This window comes from Triturus cristatus, chromosome 2_1, assembly GCF_964204655.1.
Source record: "Triturus cristatus chromosome 2_1, aTriCri1.1, whole genome shotgun sequence".
NCBI classification, from domain to species: Eukaryota; Metazoa; Chordata; class Amphibia; order Caudata; family Salamandridae; genus Triturus; species Triturus cristatus.
In genome coordinates, this window is record NC_140581.1 from 418,494,555 (window position 1) to 418,521,776 (window position 27,222).

At 43.0% G+C, this 27,222-nt stretch overlaps 1 protein-coding gene across 1 annotated transcript in view; it reads right to left on the minus strand.

The window, feature by feature from the left end:
- Positions 1–22,271: 22,271 nt before the first annotated feature.
- ADAMTS6 (ADAM metallopeptidase with thrombospondin type 1 motif 6) overlaps positions 22,272–27,222 on the minus strand; it is a 1,840,341-nt gene continuing 1,835,390 nt past the window's right edge. The window contains exon 25 of the mRNA XM_085631708.1: positions 22,272–25,398. Coding sequence (XP_085487834.1) covers positions 25,289–25,398 — 110 coding nt within the window. The 3' untranslated portion in view covers positions 22,272–25,288. The remainder of the gene's footprint in view (positions 25,399–27,222) is intronic.

Sequence of the window (27,222 nt, forward strand, 5' to 3'; positions counted from 1 at the left end):
TCACAGTTTTTTTACTCTGCTTTTATGGTGCATTTTCCCTCATGACGAGTGGGAATTGCAGGCCTGTCGCTGCTTATCGCTGATTTTTGTATCGTGATTGGCCACATCGCTGCTTTTTTCGCATTCGTGTTTTGCGTTTTTTTGGGCTCGCGTTGCTTTTTTTTAATTTAAAGAAAGTTTATTGAATATAAGTAGAAGATACATCAATAATACAACATAGCATATAGAAGCAATAAAAATAGAAAATAGGCTATATATAATAAAGAAAGAAGAAAGAGAGGGGAGGGGAGGGGAGAAGAAAGGGGGGAGGGAGAGAAAAAGAAAAAGATATGTATATCCTATATTAATATAACAGAGAAGTATTGTGCACAAAATAGAACAGGTATATCATAATGAACTCACTACTACAAATTCTCTTATATATTGAGAGTAAATATAAAATATAATAACATTTAAATAACCTTAATTTAAGGAGGTTTGGAAACTTCTTCTATGGCTGGAACATGAGACGGTAATGATTGAGCAGATAAATCTAGAAAATTGGTAACAGGAAGCCACAAGAGGTCACGTTTAATAGCCAGAGTAATCGGGTGAACATAAGCTCTATCTAACCTATGATTATAACAAACGCCATACCACCAGGCCTGAAAAGAAACATTAGAAGCATTGTTCCATGATTTAGTGATCTGTTGAAAAGCAACAGCTATAAGTAAGTCAATAATGAGGGTATTAAGGGAAGTGGATGAGGACCAAACTTCCGCAACACTACCTAGAAAAATATGAGAGAAAGAAAAGGGGATATGCGTATGAAATATTTTGTTGATTTGTTGCCAAACCTTAGTCCAAAATTGATGAATAACCGGGCAAGTAAACAACATATGGTTAAGGTCTGCAACAGGGGCCGGACATGACCAACAAGTAGAGGGAGAGAGAGGATTAATCTGATGCAATTTGGCTGGAGTAATTAAAAGTCTATTATATATGAAAAATAGTGTATGCGTAGTATTTGCTGCCCTAGAAGACTTCCTTATCTTAGTCCAAATGTTATCCCATACTGACGTGGAAAAGGAAGTGCTTAAATCAGATTCCAAATTAGTTTCAACTGCAGATTTGTCCCAAGTTTGACCAATGTGTCTCAATTTATTGTAAATTTGAGAAGCTGAAGGGTTCGATTTTAAGAACGAAATCGGAACAGGAGAAGAAATGATCTGTGTGGAGAAAGTCATGAGAACTTTGTGCAGCTAAGGTCAATAATTTATACTTAGAATGGAATGAAGAGGGAAGGGAAAAACGCCGTTGCAAAATAGGGAAGGGTATGCAAGTATCGCCTATGAAAAGTTGATGAGTCCATTTAAGACCAAGATTGAACCATTCTTTCCAAAAAAGAGTCCGATTTTTGATCTTAATACGAGTATTATACCAAATCAGTGATTGTAAGAAACGAGTACGATCATCTAAACCATCTAGCATAAGAGGATGAAGAGTTTTACGAGTATGTTTAAGAATGGGAAGGGAGAATTTCTGAGGAGTATTCGATATAGATAAAAAGTCATCAAATGAGAGAGGGTAAATGAAAGAGGATTCAATATCTACCCACAAAGGTAATGATAACAAATCAGTCGTATTTTGAGATAATAGTGAAGAGGAATTCTTAAGAAAGAAGGAAGTATGGTATAATGCAAAATCGGGGAAATTAACCCCGCCGAAATTTTTAGGTTGTTTAAGTTTGGAAAAAGACATCCTAGATTTTTTGTTCTGCCACAAAAATTTTGATAAAATAGAATATATTTTTTTGTAACAGGATTTAGGAATGTTAACAGGAAGATTAGATAAGAAAAATAAGATTATAGGAACCAGCATCATTTTTACAGAATCCAATCTACCCCACCAAGATAAAAACAAGGGATGCCATTGTGTTGTGGAGTTAATTAAAGTTGACTGGAGGTTCTTAAGATTGAGTGATACAGTTTCCTTAATAGAAGGAGTGAACCATAAACCTAAGTATTTAATTTTAGTAGGGTTCCAGTGGAAAGAAGAAGATACAAAATCAGCATGGAAACAATATTTATTTAACGGAAGAATTTCACATTTATCTACATTAAGTTTGTATCCTGAAACAGAAGAAAAAGAAGAAACTTCTGAAAGAAAAGCCGGTAGAGAGGTCTGAGGATTAGATAGAAATAAAAGAATATCGTCAGCATACGCCGAGATTTTTAAGTGTTTATCGCCATAAGGGAAACCAGTAATATTTTCGTTCATCCGGATTTTAGATAAAAAAAGGTTCTAAAGTCAAAATAAATAAAAGGGGAGAAAGAGGACAACCTTGTCTGACACCGCGGAGAAGTGGGAAAGAAGAAGAAACCAGGCCATTAGCTAAAATAAATGACCTCGGAAAAGAGTAGCGCAGAGAAATATAGGAAAGAAATCGAGGACCAAAACCAAACCAAGTAAGAGTCGAAAATATAAACTGCCAATTAACCCTGTCAAAAGCTTTTTCAGCATCCAAAGCTACGGCTGCTAACGAAAACTTATGGGAATGAGATTTACTAAGGACATTGAAAAAGAGACGAGCGTTATCCGAGAGATGACGACCTTTAATGGAACCACATTGTTCTTTACCAATTAATTGAGGTAAAATATTATCCAAACGAAGCGCAAGAATCTCTGCAAAAATGTTATAGTCCAAATTGATTAAAGAAATAGGTCTGTAGTTTTTACATAGTGTATGATCTTTACCCTCTTTTGGAAGAAGACAAATCAAAGCCTCTTGAAATAAATTAAGTAATTTGGGGATAAGTAATTTGGAAAAGTGGGTATAAAATTCTATGGTAAAACCATCAGGACCTGGAGCTTTCCCCTTTTTAAGTGACTGAATAGCATTAAGAATATCTTTAGTATGTATATCAGACTCTAAAGAGGAGAAGTTTACATCTAAAGAAGAAGGTAGAGGGATGGAAGCCAAATACTGATCAATGTCAGATAAGAGGGGAGGAGATTCAGGAGTATATAGGGATTTATAAAAATTAGAAAACTCCAAAAGAATGTCTTCATCTTTATGAAGCACGGCATTAGCAGAAGATATGATAGAATCAATTTTAGTACGTTCCTTTTTGATCTTCAGATATTTAGTAAGAAGATTACCAGATTTGTTCTGCGCACTATAGAATTTAGCACTAGACTTGAGTAAATATAGATTTGCAGAGTCAGTAGAAAGCTTATTAAAAGAGAGTTTAGCACTAATTAATTATTTCAAGGTAGATCGGCTTTTCGATTGATAATAAAGGTGTTCCAGTTTTTTAATTTGTAAAGTAAGTGCTTGAGAAGAAAGAAAAGCTGCACGTCGTTTTCGGGCAACAAAGGATATAACAAAATCTCTAGAAGTAGCTTTAAAGGAATCCCATACAAGTTGAGGAGATAATTGAGGGGATTCATTTTCTTCAAAGAATAAGGAAGCGAATTCGAGAAAGGCTGGCGAGAACTTAGGGTCTAAAAGAAGAGAGTTATTGAATCTCCAGCGTCTATTTCCTTTAATGGGAGGAAGTAAATCTAAACTCAAGGAAACCGGGGCATGATCAGAGATTAGAATAGAACCTATGTCCGAGTGAGAAATGTGCTGAAGAAGAGCCTTGGAAAGAAAAAGGTAATCTATTCGGGATTGTGAGGAGTGAGCAGGTGAATAATAAGTATACTCTTGTAGTGTGGGATGGCAAAGCCTCCAAGAGTCTACAAGAGCTCTTTGAGAAATAGTGGATATGAATTGAGAATGCATAAAAGACGGGACAAATCTGGAGCTGGAATTCCTGTCAATAAAGGGATCCACAATCATATTGCAATCCCCCCCAAAAATTAAATAGTCATCAGTACATTGCATTAAACGGGAGAGAATTTGAGGCCAAAACAATTTATCCTGCAAAGTGGGGGCATAAACATTAAAAATAGTAAAAGGAATCTTGTTAATTAGTAAGGAGATCACAACCCATCTACCCTCAGAGTCATTATCTTGTCCTATGAGTTGGACATCCAAGCGTTTATGACAGAGAATAGCAACACCATTGCGTTTTCCAGAACCTGGTGATGCGAAGACATGGCCCACCCAACATCGTCTCAAGTTAGTTATTTCAGTGTCTGGTATATGAATTTCATGTAGACGAGCAATATCTCCTTTTAAGTTTGCAATATGAGACAAAACTCGTTGACGTTTGATAGGAGAACCCAAGCCTTTAACATTCCAAGATATAATGTTTAACGACATTTAGATCTTATTTAAACATAGTCAAAACTGTTCATAAAAGAATATATCGTGCATAAAGGCAAAGACAATCAAAGGACACAGCAAAATATGAAAACGACTCCTTATTGTGAAAAAATAGCAGTGAGAAACATAGATGATCATGAAACATCAGAAAAATGAACATGAGGATAAGAGAGGAGTTTAGATAAATGAGAAATATAAAGGAAAAACCAGAGATAAAGATGAACAGAGGAATGAGGTGAAAAAAGAGGGAAGAGAGAAATAAATAGGGAACAAAAGGACAAAGCCAAGTTATCAATTGATAAAACAGTACTATAACAGAAAAACGTACCACAAAAGAACAAGAATAACGGGGTAGGTGGAGCCACATGGGGAAGGCCACACGTCAGACGGGAGGTCGCAGGACGCGAAGTACACAGAGAAACACCATCCAGGCGAAACGAAGAACATTAAGTAGGGGAGCACGGAAACCACAACCTGGTAAAAAGGAAATAAAATAACATAACAATTAATGTGAGAAATGATAATGACACCAAAAACTTACGAATATGACCGATACAAACGAAGTGTACATTTGCGGGTAAATACGCAACAGACATTACACGACATATCATGGTTTAGAGATATCCATAGAAATTCCTTTACAAGAGTCCAAAAATCGTTGTAGGACAGCTGGGTCTTCATAGTTGGTTGTTCTGTTGTTGTAAGTCACTTTAAAAAGGCAGGGGTGGAATAATCCATAATGTGCGTTCAAACTGCGCAGAGCTGGTCTCATATCTAAAAACCTCTTCCGACGGTCAGCAGTTATTTTGGCATAATCCTGAGCGAAGAAGAGATTAGAACCATTCCAGGAAAGTCTTCCTCTTTGTTTGGCTGCTTGTAAGACTTTAAGTAGATCCGTATATTCTAGAAAGTACAAAATTACTCATCTGGGTTTTGCTGAGGAAGATGGAGAACGGGGACTCTGGCCCAAACGGTGTGCACGCTGGATATTCAATGGTGGAGATTCCGGAAGACCAAGAAGAGTCGGAAGAAATGTCTGAAAATAGGATATGGCGTTAGAACCTTCAAGACCTTCAGCCAGACCATAAATGCGTAAGTTATTACGCCTATTACGATTTTCCAACTGCTCAACCTGTTGTTGAAGACGTTCAACATCTTTATGAATAAGAGGAACCTTGTCAGCGAACTCCTGAACAGAGTCAACACGTTTCTCTACAACATCAACCCGCTGCTCAGTGTGGGACCAGTTATCTTCTAAGCTTAGCAAACGGGTGTTGGTTTCCTCCATATAGGGTTTGAGGGCACGGATCTCCTCAAGAAGAAGTTCCAACGAAAGAGGCGTAGAGGAGTTAGTGGGAGATAGAGGATTCGTTTTCCCTCGTTTTCTAGGCGTAAAGGGAGCTTAAGATGGAATTTTGGACCCCTGTTTGGAGCCTAATCGAGTCGTAGAAGAAGAGGAGCTTTTTATGGCCATAGAGTCACTGAGAGCTTCATCCGTATTTTCTTGTAAAATAGTAAAAGGGTTGAAGTCCTCTAAAGAGGCACCAGTGGGTTGCGGCACTTCTTTACGATTGGTCCGAGATGTCGCCATAGTTCAAAATTGAAAGAAGGAGATTCTCAGCACAATTCGAGAGAACAAAATAACTGTAGAAAGCTTCCAAAAACGGGAACAGACACAATACCACTATAGAAGAAGAAATGCTGGTGACGGCTCCAAAAAATTCTGACCCAGAGAGTATTGTTACGCAAAGCAAGCTGGCAGAAATGTGGAGCCTTGTCAAATCGGGTTTATGTCCCACAAATCCAGGTCCAAGCGTGAAAACAGCAAGCCAAAGAACATGAAGTAAATAAAATAGCGCAGCTGTAATGTTCAAATATGAAGAGCCAAGCGCATCATAACAAAGGAAATCAATGAAAACATAGAAAAATAGAAAAATTCTGGTTAGGCAGTCATTTCAGGAAAAAATACGCAATTTCTGAGGTAGAACTGCAGGGAATGTGAAAAACGCCTGAAAAATGAAAACAAAATGGCGGGCGTGAATGCATTTCGGCAGTTTTGAGGAGAAAAAACTGTTTGAAGCTCACCAAACGGTGGGAAAGATATTGCGTTGCATCTGGATACACTTCCGACGCTGATAAATGTGCTCTCCGCGCTCCGAAAACGAGCGAAAATATCCTGGAGAGGGTGCACTGTGTCACGGCACCGCGGAGCTCCCGAAATCGGCGGCCATCACCGAAGACGCCGAAGCCACCGGCTCGCGTTGCTTTTCATGCGGTCATTTGACGCGTTATCATGAGACTATCGCATGGTGCCGCCGGGTTGAGAATACTACGTTAACACGGCGTTGTTTTCCCGCGATAGACTGCGATATGCAAAGTTGCGTTAAGCTATTTTTGCGATAATTATGACATGTTCTTGAGAATATCTCCCTAAGTCTGTTTTTGTGAAATTCACACTTCTTAGCAGTTAGTGTGAGACATGCATCAGCAAGCAGATGACATACTTGTGTTAGTACTTTGTTTTGTTCCTTTCATGAAGCCCTAACACTAGTAAATCATCACTGTAGTTACAAGCATGTGCGACAGGCTAAATGACTGGACAAATGCCATCTAGAAATATTTCTGCAGCTGACAACGCACTAAAACTGAGTTTATGTATCTAAACAAACCAATGTGCATTGAAAAAGTAGTAATGTTCGTGTAGTTTTCTTCCAGTTTAAGTTGATGGTAACCTTTGTTCAGATCAAGGGATGAAAAAACTTTGAATCCATTCAGCTCTATGATCATGTTCGCAATATGTGGACCTGGATGTCTTTCTCTTCCAATTGCTTTGTTGGCCTGTCACATATTAACACAAATGTGCACTGAATCTTCACTATTCTTTTCTGGCACTACCATAGTGGGTGAAATCCACGTTGTTGGACCAATGGAGCGCTCAATGATGTCATGCTTTAAAAGTGTTTCTAATTCTTTCTTAATGGCAAGAAAAGCAATTTGACTGTGTCGCTGTGCTGCAATGTGGCGACTATCTTCAATAATGTGAAGCTGTAGCTTCGTCCTCTTAAGTTTACCAAGTCCATGAAACAATTTCAGAAATTGACAATAGAGTTGTTTGTAGTCAATAGAAAACAGTCTCATGTCAGCAGCAATGTGGAACCTTAATAAGAATGCACATGACGAAGTACCTGGGAGTTCATAAATCGGCATTTGCACTGTCTTTTTCTTGTGCTGCATAGTTGCCACAAAGGATTGTTTAACCGCAAGGGTGTGGAGGCTGTCTAAGTATACACCTTGGTTCTTAACGGTGTGAGATGTGGTATCGGAGACAGTTCTTTGCACTTTTCTGTCAGCATGATGTTTATCAAGGCACCACTGTCTATGATGAAAGTTGTAGGACAGCCATTCATCTTGATCATGATTTTAAGACAATGTCCAAAGAAACTTTGTTGCTTCATATTGTGATTATTTTCTTGCAAGCAGCCAATCTTACATGCACACTTTGATCTATGTCTGACATCAGCAACTGCACATCCATTTTCCTCATCATCACTCAATGATAATGTCACTGGACTGTTGAATGATGAATTTTCTAATGATCACTTCGTTTTGTCTTCCATTGCGTCAGTTGACGTTGACGTTTGGCCCTGTGGGAGTGTAAGAGTGCTTCTGTAAGTTTCTGGCATCCATCTCGTCTCTTCGTGATGCATTGAGTTTCTCTTTCACTTTTCAAACCGTTACAAAATGGTTTTCCTTCCCACAGCCTATGCATATTTTTCCAATAGCACGACATTTACCTTCATGTGAAAAGGGAAATCCCCAGTAGAAATAACAATTTATTTTTCTTCGGAGACATCACTTGGTGGGCCTCTGCCTTGTGTTTCTGCTTAGTTTTCATGCTCAATGATGATTCAGTTTGGGTTGTTCCAAATTCCATTTCAGCAGCTTATCGATCGGCATGTTCCTCTGCTCTCGGAGCGAAGAGCACTTTCTTCAAACTGAGCGTTTCCCTCAGCATGCGTCGTCGGAATGAGTCGTAGAGGCACCCATCAATAAATTTAAGATGCATGGCTTCTTCATCATTGAACTTGTAGTGCATTATGAGAGTATCAAGTCTCTCAACAAACTCATTCATTGCCTCACCAGGTTGCTATCCTGCTTGGTTGAACGTTTACCTTTCATGGTCAACATTCAGTATTGGAGTGAACTTGGCCTCCAACGTTTTCTCGACTTGACTGTATGATATTTCACTAGCTTGTGATACCTTCTTTATCACCTCCTTTACTCCATCACTTGCTAGGTTCTTTAAGTATTTGATGATCTTTTTGTCATCTGCTTCTTCCATAACATCGATGAAGTCATGAACATTTCAATCGAGGCAGTCCATCTGGTGCCAATGTTCTGCTTCTTGGCTGTATCGAATGGAGGTGGTGGCTTCAGGAACATAGCGGTGCCATATTTGGCACTCTTTTTGACAGCCATTGGAGAGCTTCCAGCTGCCTCTGGGGTCGCTCCTGCGGGGACCAACAACTTTGTAAGCACAACCCTCGTGCTTACACTTGGGTTGTTGTGGATGTGACTAGCTACTTTGAGTGCAATGGCCCCTGGCCAAGTCTCGATTGGACGTCAGATGGCACTTTTCTTGTTTGCTCTGGTGAGTACAGTTGTACTTTTTATACCCGGTTGTGACTGCTGTGCTCCTCTGTAGGGCCTTCACCTTCCTCAAGGGCTTCTCAAAAGTTGCAATTTGACTCCACATAAGCCAACACTAGACCTCTTCTTGAGGCGTAAGTGGCACGCACAAGAAGTTTTCTAGACCACAGTAAACTCTCAGGGAGAGCAGCCTTGTATCGTTGAGGGCATGTATCCCCTATCACGTCGCCAGTTGTAGCATCCTCCCCAGCCCGGAAGCATATAAAAGACCACACCACATACACATCTCTGGTTTGCAAGTCTTTATTCTTCAGCATGCAACCATTAACTGAACGCACTGCAGCACAAACTTTATTAACCACACCCATCCAATTACATAATACTTGTAAGGAGGCTGACGAGGACCACTAGAGTCTTCATGCACATAAACACAGGACACAATAGTGGTCGTGTTTCAAACACCTGTCGGTCCGTCACCAGCATCTGATGGTGACAGGCACCACTGGGCTTGAAACCAGCCTTCCTAGCGGACATCCTTGACACACTAGGAGACAGTCAGCCAAAAAAGACTGCGGGTAGCTCTTTTCCAAAAGAAAAGAACCGACATCAGCACGCTGGGGTAGTACCTTCAGAGGCACTGCGCACGTCACTTCTGGCGCCGATGGCGCAACACAAGGCCAAACGGTGCCACCTACTGGCGTGCAGGGGTACTGCTCATGAAAAATTTCCATATCCAGTTTGACAGTTGGGGATGATTATAGGGTAAGGAATCTGCGGTTAAAAATCTCTTAGATTAAATGATCCCTTGTATCATTAGATTCAAAATCTTAGATTTGGTTTATGAGATCCCCATGCTGTCTCATAAATAGGTTTGAGTGAGTGGTACAACATTTATAATAGAAAGGTCTATATATTTGCAGAGGGGTTCCAGAATGGAAACCCACAAGGAGACGGCAGGTCTACTGGGGGTATTTTCAAGGTTTTTATGAATCTTCGGTAGATGTAAAGTTCAGGTGTGCAAGGATTCTTTATGTTGAGAATTTGGAATTCATTGTGACAGACAATGCCATTTTCCTCTGCTGGCTTTGCGTAGTATCTTAAGTATGTTTGGCTTGGTTAGAAATTAGAGAAACATATTGGTCCCATGTCGAAGTTCATGCAAAATTTCATTTTCATAATTTTTCTCCAAAATGACTATTCCACTACATTTGACAGCCAGGTTAATTAATATTTCAGCATTTGTTTTCAATCTTAATAGGACTGAGCGTTCTAGTTTGGTAAAATTGCAAGGAAGAAATTTAAATGTATCACAAACTGCCATGATCTCATTCCAGAACAAATTCAAATGAAAGGACTTTATTAGGCACATCAGAAGATGAAGGAGTAAATGTTGAAAGGGGCTGAAGGCATGTGGCATCTTTTTGTTTGTGATCAAGTCTATTGTAAAAACTATGAAGATTCTCTAATAGCAAAAAGAAGTCGCAATGTTCAGTGGAGACAAAAGTTAAGCCTTTCTTTAGAAGACTAATCCCTCAGGAGATAGCATATGTTTGGACAAATTGAAAATTATTATTTTTGCCTTATTAAATTTTGTTGTGGCCATCATAGACATGGGTGATGTATTTTCCCCTGGGGAAATTATGAGGGCTGTTGACTGGGGGTTACCCCAGTGGTCATATTTCCGTTGAGTTTGACCTTTGCCCGGGTATTCGGTAGACTGATTTTCAGCCACAGCTCTAACAATGTTCTGTGTTTCCAAAATTAACAGAAATCATTTGATCATGTTGCTCCAGATTTTCCATTCTCAGCTGAATATCCTGAATGCTAACAGTGATTACAGCTGATGCTCCTGCAGTTTGGCTGGTTGAATAAAATAAACTACAAAAGGTTCCTTCTTCCGCACTTCCCAATATTTCTGACAGAGGCAGTGTTTTCGGCTTTGTCTTGAAAACACTCACTGCATTCACACACATTGGACCGCACCTGCTCCAGAGACTAGTTTAGGGGAAAAGTTATAAAAGTCCCCTAGTACCTATGGCAGGGCAGACAGAAGAAAATGCTCTGGGATTAATGAAATGCAATTAAACACAAATATGATGCCTTTCTGAGTTGCAGGTATACTGGAGGTATTATGTGGCTCACCAAATGATATAGACATAATAACATGATGCTGCAAGGAAACCAAGGGTTTTAGACCAATACATTTGGCATATGAGATGAACAATATTCATGATCTATCTTGTATATAATTTCTGAGATATTTCACAATGTGATGATATTTATAACTCATAGACTGCCTTAAGAAAAGCACACAAATACTAATTATACAAATTCCAACATTTGTCTGTATACTGGTTTTGTGGGTTTGAGGAGGAGCCCCTTTTCTTCGCCTGAAAGAGCAAGAGGTTCTCGGGGGTGGAGCTTGCTCATGACCAAAATGGCCGCTTGAGCTGTGAGCTCCGTTTTACCGTAGATAAATCCTTAAATTATCCAGCAGCTACACGAACGGGAGCGCTTCATAGTGTGATTTCCTGCCTCTGGAGATCCTCCGGAGCTGAGGGAGCCCACCCCGACCTCTGAGCGAGCTGTGCCGGCGGAGAAACGTCATCCCGCAGTTGTCCGATCAGCTGGGCCTCGATCCCTGGACTAGAGTGGAGCAGCGTTGCGGTGCGTACCTGGAGGCTTTGGTGAGGTGTGCCCCGCACTGCACATGACGCGCGTGGAGCTCGAGTCTGCGACTGGGCTAGCCACGCTCAGACAGATTGAGGTGCCGTCACCCCTCGGGGATGCTGGCCCACTTCCTGGGGACACATCGCTATCACACGGCGGGGATCGCGCTGCCCGGAGCTGTGCTGTGGGACCCGGCACCGGAGGGAGCGGCAGCAGGGGTAATTACATCTGCGCTGCTGTGGCGACTCCTCGGATACCGGTGCCTGCTTGCTCTGCTTCTCCCCTGATAGCCACGACTTGGCAGTGCGAGGAGCTTGGCGGCACTCGGCAGTCTCGGTCCGCCATATTGGGACTTCACCGCACCGTCACGCTGGGCGGCTACTAAGCATGTGAGATCCTTGAGTGGGCCGCGCTTGATATCTCCCCTGGGGACCAGCACGAACGTACTAAGCGGCGCACAGGGAATTGAACCAGAAAGTGGACTGTTAGGGGATCGGTGTTGTGTCATGCCTGGGCGCCAGTGACAATTAAATAGTTGCGACACTTCTGTCCACCATTCTTGCTCCGGAGGCCGCTACCTGTGCTGGAGGTCCCCCTGTGCGGAGGGAGGCCTTACGTGTGGGATTGCGACCTGCAGACCACTGTAGACCCCTTTAGCGCTCAGTGAGGGGTTTGCACTAAGTACCACTGGGTTGCAGAACTCGACTGCTGGAGACGACAAACAGGTCAGTGACGCGCGCTGCGATTGCTGAGAATATATTTGTAGTGGACACCTGAATTTAGACATACGACGCTGCCGCGCAGAAGTTGGGAGCTGACCTTGGAGGACCGTTGCCACAGGAGCGGGTGCTCCGCATGGCCCTGGATCGCTGCGCTTCTCTGTCCCGTTGGGTGCTCGCGGCACTGTCTGGAGATATAACTGCCACATGGCTGACCGCCCTACTATATATTGCATTGGTCGCCCGGGGCGGCGAGACTTCGGCTGCCCACAAGCTGGTCGGTACTGGTGGCAAGAATGGGTCGTGTGGACAAGGCTCAGTCGAAGCTATCGTTTGAGCATAAACAATCAAGGTCCCGGGACACTTCCTCTGATGAGGCTGCCAAATTGCGGGAGCAGGCTACAGATGAGTCGAACCCAGATATCCGGAGTATGCTGGTAGCCATGGAAAAAAGCCTGCAGAACGGTATTACAGCATTGGGTTCTACCATGGATGACCTGTCCTACAGGATGGACCGCATGGCTGAAAGACTGGATAAGCATGCTGAATGGCTGGACATGTCTGAGCGTAGGATAACGGAGGTTGAAGAAGTGTATATCACCCTGAATACTAAACACAAGCAACTTGGTAAGGTCCTACGTGTGCTACAGGCCAATACTGAGGACTTAGAAGCCCGCTCACGGTGCTGTAACCTTAGAATCACTGGCCTTCCAGAGACCACTTCTACTGGCAACATGGAACAATTCATTAAAAAACTTCTGGTCACCCTGTTGGGAGAGGGTGTTTTCTCAGCTATGTTTGTGGTGGAGAGAGCCCATCGCTCCCTGGGCCCACGCCCACCCCCGGGAGCGGCTCCTAGACCAATTATTGCAAAACTGCTCAATTATCGAGACAGTGATGCTGCGCTGAAACTGGCAAGGGAGAAGCAGCCATTGGCCTATGAGGGCTCCACGATTTCATTGTTCCCAGACTTCACCGCCAAGGTGCAGGAAGCGCGCCAACAGTTCGCGCCAATGAAGAAGCAGCTCCGAGACCTCTGCATCGATTACGCCATGCTGTATCTTTCGAGACTCCGGGTTAACAGACAAGGTCGATCCCACATCTTCACAGAACCAAAAGTCTTGCAGAAGGCTCTGAAAGACTGGTCCAAAGCACATCACACCAGCCCGGAGTGGCATATGCAAGACGAGGCGACGGGAGGCCAACCGGAAGACATGGACTGACCGCTTCATGATGCTTACTGGCGATGGGTATGGACTTGGAGCGAAGTTTGGAGGGTGCTTGCAGGCACGGGGACAAACTGTATGCTGGTTACTGTGCATTGGGTATTATTGTCGTTGATTAGTTTGCAGCGAGCCCATTGCAACACGGCATGCTTCCATTTGTCAGATTGCACAGGATGTTCAAGACAATTACATGCTGCACAGACTAGATAGTGAATCACGACTCAGTAATTACAATGGTGGGGCCCAACACCACTAAGAGACCTGGGACGGTTGATACCTTCCGACTGTTAACATGGAATGTCAGGGGGCTTAACGATCATAGGAAACTCCGCAAAGTACTGAGCTACCTACACAGACATAACATTGACTTGGAATCCACTTCAAAGCCCCTTACTTCGTAGTAAGGGATTGCTGGACCATATACATGCCTCAGGCTTTACCACCCATGAATGCAGAGTGCTGACCTGGGTTAGCCCTAGATCTCCCTACACTTTAGTTCCACTTGATACGTACAAGGACGGTCGGTATGCCATATCAAGATGTTACGGGCATGGACCTTGTGATAGTAAACATTTATGGCCCTAATTATGACTGCCCAGAATTTTACACCGCACTCGTGAACACTGCCAGCAAATTCTCAGAGGGACTATACTTTTGGGGCGGGGACCTTAACTTGGTCAGAGACCCACAATTAGATCGGTCTGGGGGCCCTGTGCGGCGCCCTACCACTGCAGCTAGGGTGCTATGGTCGGGTTGGACCTTTGCGATGCGTGGCGCTTGCTACACCCGGGGAGGGGAGGTTTCACGCACTACTCATCTTATCATAATCTACACACATGCATTGACTACTGGCTGATATCCTCGCTACTCAAAGATAGCATACGAGACTGTTTCGTTCTTCCTCGTTCTCTGTCGGACCATTCCCCCCTTTTGCTAGAGCTAGCAACTCCCCGGAAAGCTATCTCGCCATTTACTTGGCGGTTCCCCCCCTATTCACTACTGGCCTCAGCCTCTAGGGAAGAGCTAGCTCAGGTGATAGAGTCCTTCTTTGAGACTAATGTAGGATCTGTGGATAGTTTCCAGGTGATCTGGGAGGCCTTTAAGGTCTTTATCTGTGGCATTGCGATGGCAAAACACTCTGGAGTCCTCCGCTCTCGCAGACAACGTCTGACTGACTTGGAACAGAAGCTGGGAGACTTGGAAAAGCAACAACTAGCATGTGCTGACGAGGCAGTGGAGCTGGAACTTAAGGAGCTGCTGGTAGAATATCATGAGGCAGCTGACACAGAAGTTAAACACCTTGGTAAATATGCCAAGGGGCGGATTTATGGCCAAGGTGAACGTCCGGGTTCTATCTTGACTAATCTGCTGAAAAAGTGGCGCGGTCACGTACAGGTCACTGAACTCAAGACAGCAGATGGCAATATGCTCACCGACGAGACCGAAATAGCGGCCCGGTTTAAGGAATTCTATGCTGACTCATACTCTTCTCGTTCTGCTGGCACGGAGGATGGAAATTTAGACTATCGTGAGCATATTAAATTGCCTTTTCTCACGAACACGCATCGCGAGTTTCTTATGAGGCCTATAGAAAAAGACAAAATCCAATTGGCCCTAGAGAGTATGAAAGCCGGGAGTGCCCCTGGTTTGGACAGCCTTACGGTTGCCTTCTATAAGGCGTTCATCGATATAGTGCTACCGCACTTGTCGGAACTTTTTGATGACATGTCTGTCTCTGGCACTATGCCGCCTTCGATGAGAGAGGCGGTTATAGTAGCCTTCCCCAAGCCAGGGGAGTGCGGATCTCACCACCCACTGTCCCTGCTGAATGTTGACACTAAACTGTTCACGAAGATTCTGGCTAACAGATTAGCCCCTCTTGCCCTGATACTAGTTACCCCTGAGCAAGCTGGGTTTGTCCCAGACAGGAACCTCACCTATAATCTGCGTACAGTTTTCAGGGTCAGGCAACACACTCGGCAGGACTCTAAGGCGGTTGCGGTCTTCCTCGACATGGAGAAGGCCTTCGACTCTTCATGCGGCAAGTGTTGACTAGGATGGGACTGGGCCCAGTCATCCTGCAATTGATAGGGGTGCTATATTATTCTCCCTCTGCCTGAGTAAAAATAGGAAATCTGGTGACGGAGCCCTAGGGATAGGGGGGTGATACAAGCGCTGTGCTCACTACAAATTTTGACAACTGGGGCGCCTATTTCACAATGGTACAGTTAAGGGGTGGGAAGAGCTGGATAACCCGGCGAATGCTACCACATTGCTTCAGCGATTCCAGTTTCACAGAACACGTCACGCACTACACGATCTCTTAGGAGACGACCTCCAAGAATCCTCAAACTCACGCAACTGACCTACATCATCAAAGCTAAGACTCCCCGCAAAATTGTTCCTGCCATATAAAAGCTATCACAGTCACATAGAGAAAACTATTACAATAAGGCTAGACTGGACTGGCAGCATGACTTACAGCAGACTATTGACGACCCCATGTGGACTTATTGCTGTTCCAATACCCGGCGTATTTCTTTAAATGGCAGACATAGGCTGATCCATTTTAAATATTTAAACAGAGTGTACTATACGCCAGAAAGATTGCAAAAATATGGGCTGAGGGATATGGCCATGTCTGAACTGGGGGTGGTGGAGTGAGCTAAAGAATGATGATGGATTAAATCCAGATCAGTTGACTGGGGGTGAGTGTTTGATTTGCTCTAACGCTCCGTCCATCATCCCCTTTGGTATCGCTTTGTTCGCCCTAAATTGGCAGGGTATGCCCAGACGTGGGTCCCTTGCTCACTTTGCCACTGGATTCAAGATAGCCTGGCTGACGAGGGTTATGAATCCGAAACCGGTCCCAGGATGCTTGTTTCCAGTCCAGGGAAGGCATGACTTGGCAATTCGGGCTGGACTGTTCCCATGAGGCACAGGGTCAGACTGATTTGCATATGGCCATGTCTAAACTGGGGTGGTGGAGTGAGCTAAAGAATGATGATGGATTAAACCCAGATCAGTTGACTGGGGGTGAGTGTTTGATTTGCTCTAACGCTCCGTCCATCATCCCCTTTGGTATCGCTTTGTTCGCCCTAAGTTGGCAGGGTATGGCCAGACGTGGGTCCCTTGCTCACTTTGCCACTGGATTCAAGATAGCCTGGCTGATGAGGGTTATGAACCCGAAACCAGTACCAGGATGCTTGTTTCCGGTCCAGGGAAGACATGACTTGGCAGTTCGGGCTGGACTGTTTCCATGAGGCACAGGGTCAGACTGATTTGCATATGGCCATGTTTGAACTGGGGTGGTGGAGTGAGCTAAAGAATGATGATGGATTAAATCCAGATCAGTTGACTGGGGGTGAGTGTTTGATTTGCTCTAACGCTCCGTCCATCATCCCCTTTGGTATCGCTTTGTTCGCCCTAAGTTGGCAGAGTATGCCCAGACGTGGGTCCCTTGCTCACTTTGCCACTGGATTCAAGATAGCCTGGCTCACGAGGGTTATGAACCCGAAACCAGTCCCAGGATGCTTGTTTCCGGACCAGGGAAGACATGACTTGGCAGTTCGGGCTGGACTGTTCCCATGAGGCACAGGTTCAGACTGATTTGCATATGGCCATGTCTGAACTGAGGTGGTGGAGTGAGCTAAAGAATGATGATGGATTAAACCCAGATCAGTTGACTGGGGGTGAGTGTTTGATTTGCTCTAACGCTCCGTCCATCATCCCCTTTGGTATCGCTTTGTTCGCCCTAAGTTGGCAGGGTATGCCCAGACGTGGGTCCCTTGCTCACTTTGCCGCTGGATTCAAGATAGCCTGGCTAACGAGGGTTATGAACCCGAAACCGGTCCCAGGATGCTTGATTCCGGTCCAGGGAAGACATGACTAGGCAGTTCGGGCTGGACTGTTCCCATGAGGCACAGGGTCAGACTGATTTGCATATGGCCATGTCTGAACTGGGGTGGTGGAGTGAGCTAAAGAATGATGATGGATTAAATCCAGATCAGTTGACTGGGGGTGAGTGTTTGATTTGCTCTAACGCTCCGTCCATCATCCCCTTTGGTATCGCTTTGTTCGCCCTAAGTTGACAGGGTATGCCCAGACGTGGGTCCCTTGCTCACTTTGCCACTGGATTCAAGATAGCCTGGCTGACGAGGGTTATGAACCCGAAACCTGTCCCAGGATGCTTGTTTCCGGTCCAGGGAAGACATGACTTGGCAGTTCGGGCTGGACTGTTCCCATGAGGCACAGGGTCAGACTGATTTGCATATGGCCATGTCTGAACTGGGGTGGTGGAGTGAGCTAAAGAATGATGATGGATTAAACCCAGATCAGTTGACTGGGGGTGAGTGTTTGATTTGCTCTAACGCTCCGTCCATCATCCCCTTTGGTATCGCTGAGGGATAGCCCGGCCTGCGAGAGATGTAATGAGCAGACTGCAGACTTCTTCCACTTGGCCTGGTCCTGCCCGGGGATACACAACTTTTGGGACTTAATATTTAGAGAACTGGTGAAAATAGCTGACCTGACAATCCCCATGGACCCAGTGCTGGCGCTGTTAGGCAATTCCAAGCAGCTGCCCAGGGGTGCACGGAGACTGGTGGACATGGGACTGCTCCTAGCAAATCGAAGAGTGGTGATAAGTTGCTCGCGAGGCCCCATTCCCACTAAGGCTCAGTGGTCACACGATATGTTGTTTTGCAGCACACAGACCGAAAATTTTAGCGAACTTCTCCCTCTCCGTAGCCGACCAAAAAACTTCTGGGGGCTCTATATGACATATTTATCCACTAGAGAGACAAACACAGCTGATAACAGACACATCACATGCGATAGCGAAGGTCCTACTTCCACTAATTAGCTTGCCTCTCATTATTTCTCTCCGGCTACTACATACCGGCAGACCTGTTAGTACAGACCCTCAGGTTATGGAGGTAGGCCCATGCGTGGTCGGGAAGGTCTGGGTATCTACAGGTAGCTCAATATATGGGTTACTCACCAGAGTGCCTTCACAACTTGTAGATGATCTGTATGCACTTTGTCACTTTGTAATTGTCTGTTCAACATATGATGATTATGGTTTTGTCAAGAGATATTATCGTGAAAAATGATTGTTTTATGTAAAAGTTTATTAAATAAAATAATTTTGTAATAAATGTAAAAAAAGAGCAAGAGGTTCTCTGACAGGTTTGTAGGATCTCAAGCATGACTCTGACTCTTTTAAGCATCACTTAAAGGAGTGAGAAACATCTGTCCGTTTTCTTTTTGTCCGCAATGGCCACAGTTTCCTTTGTGAGCTAAGGAGATGTAGCTGATTCTCACTGCAAGCAGTTTGTATTCATTCAGCTCCATATAATGAAGTTGCTGCACCTATGGGAACCCACTCATGACCGCTACATGGCAACATAGAAGGAGAAAATGATATATAATACCAAAATGATATCACTGACCAGATACTAAGATACAAACTCTTCTTTTTTCCAACAAAAATACAAACACAATAAAAACATAAAAAATTATCATAGAAGACTTAACTAATAACCATTATTCATCCAACATAAGCCTTTAGCATAAACAGTGACACTCAATAAAAGGTACAACTTACACAGGTAACAGAACACCTCTACACTCACAAGAAACCACTGCACACTCACATCCATCCTCTTCCCATTTGTGACCTCAGTGGATGGGTTATTCTGTCACAACGGTGACGGATATCCCTTCCGCAAAAATATAAATCCCATAGGATGTAATGGGATTTATATTTTGGTGGACCTTTGTGACAGAATAACTCGTCCGGGGAGTTCTAAATCACTCCCATAACGTTGAAGTCAAATCATACCATACGGCAAGACCAATATAATCAAATGATGACCTACAAAATACTAACTCTTCGTTCACAGTGCACTAATCAAACACACCACACCATCTTTTCTCTCAGTGCCCACTCAACACACAACAGCAAGTTACATCTAACACGTTCCCTATTACCAAAATATTTAAATGTATTCGACGGCTCAATCGAGCAATCAATCAATCAGTGTGTGTAAAGTGCACTACTCATCCGTGAGGGCCTCAAGGCACTGGGGGATGGTGTGGGAAGCTCCGTTGGGGTCATTCGAAGAGCCAGGTCTTGAGGTCCTTCATGAATTGGTGCAGTGTCGGGCTCAGTCAGAGGTGAAGGGGGAGTTCGTTCCAGGTCTTGGCTTCAAGGTAGGAGAAGGATCTTCCACCTGCACTGGTCCTGTGAAAACGTGGGACGGTGGCTAGGGCGAGGTTGGCTGAGCCAAGGTTTCTCCTGTGAGGACCTGGCTTGGCAGTTCGGGAAGGACTGTTCCCATGAAGCACAGGGTCAAGACTGATTTGCATATGGCTGGGTTCAAACTGGAATGGCCTGGTGAGCAAAGAACGATGGATTTAGGCCCAGATCTCTGTACTGGGGTGAGTGTATGACATTGTTCTGCGTTCTGTCCATCAACTGTTGTTTTTGCCGAGGTTTCTCTTGTGGGCGTGAAAGGAGATTCGGTTGTTGAGGTATTGGGGTTCGGTGTTGTGGAGGGCTTTACAGGCATGTGTGAGCAGCTTGAAGGTTTTTCTTCTTTCGACGGGGAGCCAGTGGAGGTTGCAGAGGTGTTGGGTAATGTGGTTGCGTCATGGAACATGGAGGACAAGTCTGGTTGCGGCGTTCTGGACGGTCTGGAGTTTGTGGAAGGGTTTTTTGTTGATTTGGGTGTAGAGGGCATTGCCGTAGTACAGTCTGCTGATGATGAGTGTGAGTGACGGTTTTCCTGGAGTAAAGGGGGATCCACTTGAACGTCTTGCCAAGTAAACGAAGGGTGTTGAAGCAAGGGAGTATACAGTGTTGATCTGGCAAGTGATGCGTTAAATATAATGCCGAGGTTGCGTGCATGGTCCATTGGGGTTGGTGGGTTTCCGAGGGCCACCAGGTGTCGTCCCATACAGAGGGGGTGGAGTTAGGATGAGGACTTCTGTTTTCTCTGAGTTGAGCTTCAGGCAGCTGTTCCTCATCCAGGTCACAACAGCTTTCATCCCTTCTTGGAAGTTGTGCCTGTTGATGTCGGGTTCCTTGGTGAGTGAAAGGATGAGCTGGGTGTCATCGGCGTAGGAGACGATGTTGAGCCCGTAGTTTCTGACGATGGTTGGGAGGGGGGCCATGTAGACGTTGAAGAGTGTGGGGCTGAGGGACGATCCCTGGGGTACTCTGCATCTAATCTCTGATGGCTATATATTCAAGCCAGATCACACCAGATGATGACACTAGTTTAATCAAATGATGACCTAAAAAGACCACAACATCATCGTTCACAGAGCACTAATCAAACAGAGCACCTTATCAGCTTTCCTCCCATTTCCAACTCAGCACACAACAGCAAGGTGCATCTAACATGCACGCTATTATCGAAATGCCTATAGCAAGATCCATACAACGTTGATACAACATGTATATTCATAAAGAAATACCTAAAGCAACCACACTGCATGAAGGTTTTCACATGCCTGTAGCATCCAGAATGCCTTAGACAAACACCAACAGATCTTTATCTGCTTGTGCAACCAATATTTGTAAAAATGGCAACATAGTAGGAATTAATACTGTGTAATACTACACTGACATCACTGACCGCTTATTGAGAGGCGTGATTAGAAAAAACAAAAAGATGCAACTGAGGTGTTCGCATAGTCGGATGGGATCAATTTTCATACTGTTAAGGCTGTGACAGGGAAGAGGAATGAAGTTGTAAAGCATGTAAAGATCAGTGGTGTAACACAGTCCCCTGCAGCCCCTGCAGCCCCCGCGGGATTTGGGGGGCCCCAGGGGCCCCCTCAGCCCAGTACTCTGGCCGGAGAGCTCCTGATTGAGTCCTGGAGGCGGCCCTCCATGTACCTTGCAGGGGGGCCCCCTTAAGTTTCGTTATGCCTGTGGTAAAGATGATTGATCCGATTATACATTTCAGGATATCCTTGTGGTAACCCTGACCTCAAAAAGGAAGGCCTTGGGCCAAATTGGACTATTTTCTACAAACCAATATCTGTACTGCAAATCACTCAGTTTGTTAATGTATTACACTAGACAAAGATGCTATACTTTTACATAGTAGCAACCAAATATGATTTCAGTGAAGAACAAATTTATTCCTAGCAGCACTCTCATCACAAAATCCCATTGTACTGATAGTCACAATGATGAGATAATGTGTATGCCAGCACACTTTTACCCTTAGTTAGGAAATCGTGCAAAACTATCCTACTGTACAACAACTGCCATTGGGAATATATTGAGTTGGTAAGGTGGATCAGAGAGTTGAATGCTTGCTGCTGACTTCTGCTGTCTACGGCTGGTCATGAGATGGTATACTGGCTAGGGCAAACCTTCTTTCCAAATTTGAGAAGGTGACTATGAGTAAATTGGGGTTTGCAAATGATAGAAGTCTGGTACAACACACCATATAAAAAAATAAACTGTTGTTTCTTTGCAAGTACTTACTATCCAAGCTACCCAAAATAAATACCAGCTGGAGCAAGATGCAGCAGGGGTGGGAGCCAGAATAGCACATATGCTTATGTTCAACATGCACTACCCCATTGGAGTCATGATGATACTAGGAAGAGGAGTCACTAATTAAATTCTAGAGCATGAGATATGTCAAATTAGTCCTATATGTAGGAAAACATTCACACTTAAGCGTGTGTATCACAGGGAACAGACCATCGCAAACATTCTTAAAATCTGCAGTTTTATTTCACTTAGCTAGGTAGAAAAAAACACAAATCTGTGATTGGCATGGAATTTCACTGTATGAAAAGTTACAAACCTTATTTTCATTATTAGCTGGAGAAACAGAGCAAACGTGCTACGGAATATGGCAATAAATTAGAATATAAATTTAAAAAGCCAAGAAATCGTTTTAGTAAGAGTGTACCACATTAATACTCGAGTATAAAATAGTAGAAAACTAATTGTGAAGATGAGATATTCACATGAATAACAAAGTTCATCTTAAATAGACTGTTTCTGACTCATTCCATCCCTATGGTACATCTATGAACACAGTCTAATTAAATATTTGAGCACCAGGATTCGCATAAAAACGAATTTCTAATTCTAAATTGACCTTTATACATACTTCAAAATGTTCTCTTTATTTGGGGGTTGGGATATGATAAAAAACACGTCTAGCTTAGATTACCAACTCTATGTGGTAACAATGTAGCAGTAGCAGCAATATAGTGTCATAAAATAAACTATTATTTTCGGCAAAGTTTTGGGTAACAGGATTTTGTGGAACAGTTTAGTACCAGGTTCAAGTCCTTCGAATGTGTCATGCCAAACACTTGCATACTATTCCATTTATCGATGTGACAGCGAATTCCTTCCGTTTCAATCCCAGCACTGCTTTACAATGACTAAAAAGCATGCCCTAACCCAGTCTTACAGCACCAATGATGGGAAAAGGAATTTATACATATGCTAAGTAGCCTGTATTACAGCTAAAGAGGGGTACACTGGTAAGAGTTGATGTTGATATTTTTCTTTCTCTATAGTACCAAAAGCACCTAGAAATACATTGATCTGCAGAAATCGGAAATTCTGAGAACACACCTTTTCCACTTCCATTCTTCGGCGTGGACAGGGCCCAACAGCACTATGACAAGCTGGTCATTGTCACATCCCAAAGTTCAATGTTTCTCCACCACTGAGCTCAAACAGCGAGTGCTAGATCAACATTTCGGAGACTGTGTTATAATGGTCAGAAGTGAAAAAAGTTTAACATACTGTGCTATAGCTTGAGAACATCCGTCAGCGTTATATAGTTACTTTAGACCCTAATATTTTAGATTTGAATCTCCAATTTTGATTGCAAGCTTGAACCTCAAAAGCTTGAACCTCTCAAAGAGGCTAGTTTGCTCGACCCGACCCTGTCATCATTAGATAGTGTGTGACAAAAACTCTAAAACCCAGCTTCTAGGCCTAACCACAGTATTTTACGCAGATTGTCGAAATATTCTTTTTTATATTTTTAAAGAAACACAATTAACACTGGTCCCTCTCCTTCTATCCCCGGTTTCACATTACTTAGAAAATGTAATGAATGTAACAGTCTGTCTTGTTCACATATTACAATCTTTTAAAAATTGACAGTTCTGTTGCAAGACTAACATATTTCTTACAAAGTTTCATTTGATTTCAGTCAAAACTAGAGGTGTTATAAGCAAGCAGTGTACAGCTGCACTACAACACACAATATAGGAGAATATTTGGATATAGATGTAAATCCAACAGCATTCTGCTACACTGTGCACTCATTTTTAAGGCCTGGAATTCCATGTGAATATCGGCTTTCTTTTTCTTGTTGAGTTTTGCTTTTGTTAGTGGGTGTCGGTCGTAAGGCTGTACACATTTTGTGCTTGGAATTTACGCAGCTTAAGTTGGCTTGTTGTCACTTGTGCCCTCACTGCAGAGCGCTGTACTGATAAAAATGTGCTGAGTAGGTGTTCAGTCTACAGCATATAACTAAAAGCCCCACACATGTTTTTCTTAAATTCTTTGATTCTTCACCCTGTCCATTTCTCTCTACTCTCATGGAGCTCCCACTAAAATGCACAATCCCCACCTAAATCACACTGAAAATGCATGCACACTCGCTCACAAAGCGCATGCCTTCTCAATCCATTCAAGATTCAACAGCAAAAGAGTGCATATTTGTTCACAAGATGGGAACAATGAGCTGGTTTCATACCGGTGCGTGATGACTTGTGTCTTTGAACTGTATCCTGTAGCCAAAGGAGTAAGGATGAATGAATGAATTGTACGCCCTGTAAAGTTTCAAGTCATTTGGTGGCAAATAATGTAAACAGCAGTGAGCTAGGAAGGGTGGAGCTCTGCAGCCTACATTTGCATCCCATCCTATTCCGCAACTGTACAAGTTCCACCTACAGAACATATTGTTGGCCTTACAAACTGAATGGTCTTCCTTTCTGATGGCAACTTGAACTTGTCTGGTAGAAAGGTCCTCTGCCATTTACCTCCACGGAAAACTAGCCAACTTGCGATGCAGGCACACTCACAGTAACTGATGCAGTACGAAGCTCCAAACCCCAGATTATTCTGGCTACGAAAACTCAGAATATGGCTCACAGCAGTTCCAGAAAACATGGATCAATCCTTACAAAATGTACTGGAATGAACAAAATACATTTTTTATGCTTGATTTACAGTTGCTCCTTAAATAACATTTTAAAGCCATTCTTATAATTTAAATGGTGGTGCCATTTAGTGAGATAAAATAGTTAATATTATTTTTTAACTAAAACTTGATTTGCTTACTCTTTAGTTCCAAAGTCTTAACAGCAACATTTTAAACATTTCTTTAAATACAAATGGATTCAGTGTCATTGTTATGTCCATAAAAACAAATATTCCAAAGGTCCAAGGATAGTGAGCAATCGATTGGATTTACTTGAAAGAACTAAATCATTCAACGGTTCGGTGGTCTATATCTCTCCTCTGCATTTTCCAATTTGGCATTCACTCCTTATATTGTGTCCAGCACTTTAGATGAATAAATCTCACTTCACAGAAGTTAAAATATTAATGAAATCCCGTCAGCAGAGGCTGAGCAGTGGTTGAGTGTTCCACAGGGTAATGCATAAGCAAGGACGTCCACTTTCTTTCTTGGAGTGCCTGTCTTTGATAGACACATTTCCGCACTGGAAGAACAAGGCTTTTTCTCACTTGGTGTGGTTCAGTGTGCTTGGCAGGTCTTGCAACACATCTGCCTAAAGTATGCGCGACTGCAAAACTTGAACTTCAGCACCAGTGGGCAATATGCCACTTTGTTCACATCTTTGCACTCTGGAGAAGTAAGGCACAACATGGAAAATAATTAGAAAAACAACAGGAAGACATAAACAAATTTCAACACAGAAAACAGACTATTGGCATTGGGTGCACTTTAGCTGCTCTCATGATTTATTGCTTAAATTGCTTAACATTGTAGGTTAGTCTTGGTATAAGTAGCAAGTTACTTTTCTTTTATCGAGACTCATTTGTAAAACTTGCTAACCAAGCGAATAAAGTAATCCCAATCATGTCTAATTTGTTAGAGCACCGTAGAATCACGCCAGTTTTTAAATGTGAGCTCTGTTTACGGTCTGTAGCCTTCTGCTGAAAAAAACAAATTATTGTACTCCCCCGTACGATTCCTCTTTTAAGAAACTCATTGGGAAATCCTCTAGGCTATGAGAGGAACCAGAACTTGTTGATCTGCCTCAACCTGGTCTCCCATCACGGGGTAAGCATCACGCCTTGCTCTACCTCTCTAGTTTACTGTTCCGAATTGTTGATCCTGTCTTCATGCCTCCCTCTTTGTTACAACTAAGTGAAGCTGGACAGATAAAAGCAAAACTACTACATTTGATGAAACCAGTGCATTAGGAGAAAACGTGTTGTGGGACTGAGGAACATTTACTTTCACATATACCCCTGATGATGCAATCAATAAGGGACTAATCTACAAAGCTCTCTGATTTATCAGGACATGCAAGGTGCTTGGCCACACTTCACGAGTTTTAAACACCTGAGCACATTTAACGTTTAGAAAGTCCGATGACATAAGAGTTGGTTCAGCAAAAACTATTGTTATTCATATTTTTAAATATTATGCTGTTGAAGATTTAGCTTTACATTTCAAAAATTATTTGATAGGTTTAGTTGTCCAAAAGATTTTTTTTTAAATGTTAGTGTTTTTAAAATGCGGGAACCTACTATACTTTAATACCCTCATTGCTCTGCTTCCTCTCTTCTTAGTCTCACAATACCCCATGATAAGGTTTTGCTATTGTGCCCGACAACTAGCATCTCTCCTTTAGCCCCCTGATAATAAAATCCCTTCACATTCCTGCCTTCTTTCATTACTCCATCATCCATCTACTGTCACAGGATTGTGAATGTATATCTTCCTGAGTGCCTTACATGATTGCACCCTTGTTCACCCCATGCTTTTATCTCCCTGGTAATGTGTTATCATGTGCTGAAGCTTCAAACGTCTCCAAACAACATTTTAACTTGGAAGCTTGGTAGAGGAAAGGCAATGCAAGATTACAGATCTCAGGGTGTATGAAGCAGAAGTAAGCAGAATGGAGAGAAGGTAAAAAGGATTATCGATTGCACTGGGTGGTGTATGCAGACTTCCTATGGAGGGAATGAAGGTTCAGGTTTATTTGTACCAGTACTGAAGACACTCATTATACATGGAAATGGCTATGAAGCAAACATCCATTCAAAGAGACCTAAAAGAACACATAATTTTGGAAATTTCTAAATTTGCAGTGCAGCTATATCTTGTTTGACTCCATATATTTTAACAGAGTTAGTGAAATAGGCTTATTGTTTATTTAACCAAAACAATGTGAGCTGCAGATAGATGGCTAAACAGATGGAAACCGATGAAGACAAGCAGCAAGACACGTAGACAAACAGCTCGATGAACAAAGAGATAACACAATATTTGCTTTGGCTTGTACAGACTTCGGTCAAGATTTAGAACCTCATTCCAAATCTCTCTGTGGAGTTGTGATGATTAAAGAGCACATTGTAAATTGGCTATTTGACTTTTTCCACTCAATAGGACAGTCTGTCTATGGTAACACTGGAACGAACATTTATAGTCACATTTAT